Raw genomic sequence first — 5,343 nt, 5'->3', positions numbered from 1 at the left:
CAATACATTGCAATGTCACAATTGCTATTAATAAGAAAAAAAGGATACACTTTGAACTACCATTTGGAAAGCGGACGATCAACACCAAAGAGTGATAGATTTGTCATTTGTGACCCTCATTCATACGATATCCAATATGTCGTACTTTACAACATTAATTTGTAGATGGTTATAACATAATTCTAGCCAATAATTCTGTATGCAACTGCCTGGGTATAGGAATGTTAAAGATTTAACATTTGGTTCATACGTTAAGGATGCTATAGAGGAAGTCCGGTGTTCTTTGGCTCTACACCAAGTTTTGTATCTCATATCAATTGTACAAGAATGCACATCATTTTGAATAAAAAACAATAAGACCACATAAACAGGTTTCACATAAAAACAAACTTGAAAGAAGTATTAATCGGGAGGTACCGAAACAAAGATATGGTCATTAAGTACATATGGTGACTCATCACTTTGATAATTCCTGAGAGACGTTTCCCATTGTTGGACGAGACTTTGGGTCCACGCGAATGCATGCTAGTGCAACATCATAAACACGGAGAATTTCCATTTTAATCCGTCTGTCATCAGTTGGATAAGGGAGTCTCTTGTCAAATATGTTTTCCAAAGTTGCACCTTCTCGGTTAGAACAGTTGAGAGACGTTAGGAAGTCTCCAGGATGCTTCCCTCCAATTATTTCAAGTGCAAGCACTCCAAAGCTATACACATCACATTTTTCGTTCACAATGATGTTATACGCAAGTTCTACATGTTTATACAAAAAGCTTGTTAGTATAGTTTCACCTACTGACAGAGGTAAAGGAATCATTAGAATCTACACGTACATACCTGGAGCAATGTATCCCAAAGTTCCTACAACAACGGTTTGGTTGGATGAATCAGGGTCGAGCAATTTGGCTGCTCCAAAGTCGGCAACAAATCCTTCCATTTCTTTGTTCAAGAGAATGTTGTTGCTTGATATGTCTCGATGAATGATGGGTGGGCTGCAGTCATGATGCATGTACGACAAAGCATGTGCTACCTGTTTGATAATGTTTACCCTTGTCTTCCAATCCAACATGACAGCGAATTCGTTGTCACTCAATGCACAAAATAAGCTTCCTTTTTCCATGTATTCATATACAAGGAAGTTGCATTGGTTATGCAAACAAAAGCCATAGAGTTTCACAATGTTTTTGTGCCTTAGGTTGGTTAGGACTTCAATCTCGTTCTTGAAACTCTTGTCAAATGCTGGTTGCTTGGCTTCAAACCGATGGAGTTTCTTCAAAGCAAATGTTTTACCGTTAGGCAGTTTCGCTTCATAAACACTTCCATAACCACCGGTTCCAATGCAATATTTGAGGTCGAAGTCTTCTGTTGCCTTGATGAAGTCTTCGAATGCAAGTGTCCCATCGTAATTCAATACCGAGCACACGTCTCCATGTTTTTGTAGTTTTGGTTGACTTTTCTCCATGGTGGCCTTTTTGTGATGGTAAAGCACATAACCAATCACTAAGAAGCAAAATCCAACAATCATCGAAAGAAGAATCTCCAAAAGGAGGATATGTTTGTGTTCTTTGGAGGGCTTGCCTTCATAAACACTTCCATAGTCAGTTTTTTTACAATATCCCCTATCAAGCCCAGACACGTTTAGACTATAGTACTCCAACGATAAGAAATTAAAACAGTTAACTGCTTCTCCAACAAAAATATTATCACTAAGGTCCAGATACCTTAAATGGTAGCAACTAGTTAATCCGTTGTAACCAGTCAGGAAATTATGAGAGAGGTCTAGATACTCTAATCTGCACGGATACTGAAAGGATACATTCCCGGACAAACCGTTTGATGAAAAATCAAGGTGAGAGAGTCTTGGCAAGTTTCTGAATTCGAGATGAATCACACCAGAAAGATGGTTATGATTAAGGTCGAGTTGTTTTATGTTCTTCAGATATTCTATATGCGGAGGAATGGAGCCAGTGATGTTATTCATACTAAGGTTCAATGTTTCTAGGTTTTGCAGATTACAAAGTTCCTGTGGAATTGGTCCTCTTAGTTGATTTGTGTTCAAGTCTAGGAATTTGAGATTGATCATGGAACCGAAAGATGGAGGGATTGGACTGGTTAACCTGTTTTTGCTAAGATCCAGAAATTCTAAATTTTTGAGACTCCCCAACTGAGATGGTAGGGTACCACTAAAATTGTTACGGGAAAAGTTGATGTGTACTAATCTGGTGAGATCGACCTTGGAACCAAAAGATGTTAGTATTGGACCAGTCAATTGATTTTGGTTAAGATCCAGAATCTCTAAATTCTTGAGACTCCACAATTGAGATGGAAGGGTACCATTTAAACTGTTACTGGAAAGGTTAAGGTATTCTAATCGGGTGAGATTGAACATGGAAGCAAAAGATTGAAGGATTGGACCGGTCAACTGATTGTGGCTAAGATCCAGACTCCATAAATTCTTGAGACTCCACAACTGATCAGACGGGAGGGTACCACTGAATTTGTTACCTGAAAGTGCAAGGTATTCTAATCGGGTGAGATTGACCATGGAAGCAAAAGATTGAAGGATTGGACCAGTCAACCAATTGTGGCTAAGATCCAGAATCCATAAATTCTTGAGACTCCACAATTGAGATGGAAGGGTACCATTTAAACTGTTACGGGAAAGGTCAAGGTATTCTAATCGGGTGAGATTGAACATGTAATCAAAAGATTGAAGGATTGGACCGGTCAACTGATTGTGGCTAAGATCCAAGAACTTCAAGTTCTTGAGACTCCACAACTGATCAGACGGGAGGGTACCACTGAATTTGTTACGAGAAAGGTCAAGGTGTTCTAATTGGGTGAGATTGACCATGGAAGCAAAAGATTGATGGATTGGACCGGTCAACTGATTGTGGCCAAGATCTACAAACTTCAAGTTCTTGAGACTCCACAACTGATCAGACGGGAGGGTACATATGAATTTGTTATGAGAAAGGTCAAGGTGTTTTAATTGGGTGAGATTGACCATGGAAGCAAAAGATTGAAGGATTGGACCGGTCAACCAATTGTAGCTAAGATCCAAAAACTTCAAATTCTTGAGACTCCACAACTGAGATGGGACGTTTCCGCTGAGATTGTTATCTGAAAGGTCAAGGTGTTCTAATCGGGTGAGATTGGTAATGTATACAGGAAAGGTACCTCCTGTGTTATAATTCCATGAGACAGAAATATATGTCAGATTTTGCAGCAAGCCAATCTGTTGTAGGATGTTCCCTATAAGATTACTATGTGAAATTTCTAGCCTCTCAACACTCGGAAATGAGGAAATGATTACCTTTATCAGGCCACTTTCGTCACAGTAACCGATGTTTATCTCAACTACACGTCCATTGTTGCAAGCAAAATTAGTCCAAGCATTATGACATCGTTGAACATGATCAGTGGGACATGGGGATGCTAACATGAAAGAAAGCATCATCAGCATGGTTAACATGTGCACGGGAATGCAAATGTTGGAGGATTTGCTGCTCATTGTTTGATGATGTGATGAGTAAGCGCAATTGATTACCTCCTTTTATGCATATCGAGACTATATAAGTTAGAAGAGGAGACCTGAAGTCAATACTTGTTTTGTTCTATTTTTTCTAACCCCTTGTATGGTTTGTGTTTCTTTTGACACTTAGGACCACAGTAATTATTCTCTTCAGTTTCATAAATCATGTATGTAGTTTTTATTGCATATTCTCCAAATCTTTTTAAAGAAATGTTTCAAAGAGTGAGTGTTTAGAAATACGACTCTGAAATTGAAAGTGAAACTTGTATATAAACTCATAAACATCATAACATATAAACATTAATTTTTTTCTCATGTCTCTTCACAATTCACATCGAATCTATTTAAGAATTTCCTACCAAATTTCCATCTCCATTTTATCTCTTCTTATAAATTTTGATTTCCCGTACAATTTCCGGACAGATTTAAGAAAACGTGTCTATTTATGTAAATGGTCCTTGAAAACATGTCTATTTATGAAAATCTTCCCTGAAACATGGCAATTTAGGCAAATGGTCCCTACTTAAATTATTGCCGAAATGGTCTTTATGTTTCATAAAATTACAAAAAATTGACCTTGCCTATACAAATTTACAAAAATGGCGTCTATTTTTCAATGTTTAAAAAGATCATTTCCTAATAGAAAATTCATAGAAATTGTCTTTTTGTTTCACGAAATCATGAAAATTCGTCCAAACTTTTGATTTGTTTAAACAAAATTATAGAAATGGTCCCATTTGTTTAAGAAAATCACATAAATGGTCTCGTCTAATGCATCTAAATAACAAAAAATTGTCATCGTGTTAGACCAAAATTACATAAATGTTATCTACATGCTATTGAGTTTACTGACATGGTCCACGTATTTCACAAAAATTACAAAAATAAACCTCAAGTAAGAGATTATTATAAAAATAGTTTCAAAATCTATAATTATTAAACCCTAAGGTTCAAATTAATCGGTTATCATCACGCGAGATGTCCTTGACTGTCAACTTCAATCGCAGCCTTAACTCCTTCCTTCTCTTCCAACAATAAGCTATCCTCTTCGAATCTTCTAGTTTCTTTCCACCCTCACCCGAGTTGTTTAATTCTGGAATTTAACTGGTAGATCATATATGAAATTCAGACACTGTTTATTTCTGGAATTTATGTTTATCTCAACTACACTTCCGTTGTTGCAAGTGAAATAATTCTGACCATTATGACATTGTTGAATATCAGGACACCAGGATGCAAACATGAAAGAAAGCATCATCAGAATGGTTAATGTGTGCACTGGAATGCTAATTTTTTAGGAGGTGTTCCACATTGTTTGATAATGTGGCAAGTAAGAACAACTCATAACTTCATTTTATGAATATTGAGACTGTAGAAGTTTAGAGTCAATGTAGAAAAGGAGACCTGAAGTCAATAGGTACTTGTTTTGTTATATCTTTTCTAACCCCTGTATGGGTTGTGTTTCTTCTGACAGTTAGGACCACAAAATTTATTCTCTTCAATTATTTAATAAACTATGTATGTAGTTTTTATCGCAAACTCGACATTCTTTTTAAAGAAATGTTTCTTTCTAAGAATGAATGATTTAGAAATATGACATGAAATTGAAAGGGAAACTTGCATGTAAATTACTAATGTATTATGTCAACTTTTAGATTCAAATTCAATGTTCAACACATGTTTAATGTGAAGTTATCTTAATATAAAAAGAAATGTTCTACTTAGCAGGTTCAACATGGCGACACCAAAACCATAAGTTTAGTGTTTACCTATCAAACGTTTCATTAAAGGACAAAAATTATGCATAT

The 5,343-nt window shown here is 36.3% G+C and overlaps 1 protein-coding gene across 2 annotated transcripts; it reads right to left on the bottom strand.

Moving 5' to 3' along the window:
• Window positions 1-214: 214 nt before the first annotated feature.
• LOC145086091 (uncharacterized) lies at window positions 215-3,584 on the bottom strand. 2 transcript variants are annotated; one of them, XM_079023818.1, is made up of 3 exons: window positions 3,317-3,422; window positions 838-3,183; window positions 215-753 (listed from the first exon to the last, which is right to left on the bottom strand). In XM_079023818.1, exons 2-3 carry the CDS (start codon window positions 3,008-3,010, stop codon window positions 458-460), a joined length of 2,469 nt encoding a protein of 822 aa, XP_078879944.1. In that variant the 5' UTR covers window positions 3,011-3,183; window positions 3,317-3,422; the 3' UTR covers window positions 215-457. The 2 variants fall into 2 exon arrangements, with proteins under 2 accessions (XP_078879944.1, XP_078879943.1); XM_079023817.1 differs by having other exon boundaries at window positions 838-3,584.
• Between the last annotated feature and the right edge of the window lie 1,759 nt (window positions 3,585-5,343).

This window comes from Lactuca serriola, chromosome 2 (assembly GCF_051521515.1).
Source record: "Lactuca serriola cultivar US96UC23 chromosome 2, Lser_US96UC23_V15, whole genome shotgun sequence".
NCBI classification, from domain to species: domain Eukaryota; kingdom Viridiplantae; phylum Streptophyta; class Magnoliopsida; order Asterales; family Asteraceae; genus Lactuca; species Lactuca serriola.
The sequence above is the reverse complement of the archived record's forward strand: the minus strand, read 5'-3'. Positions and strand labels throughout refer to the sequence as shown.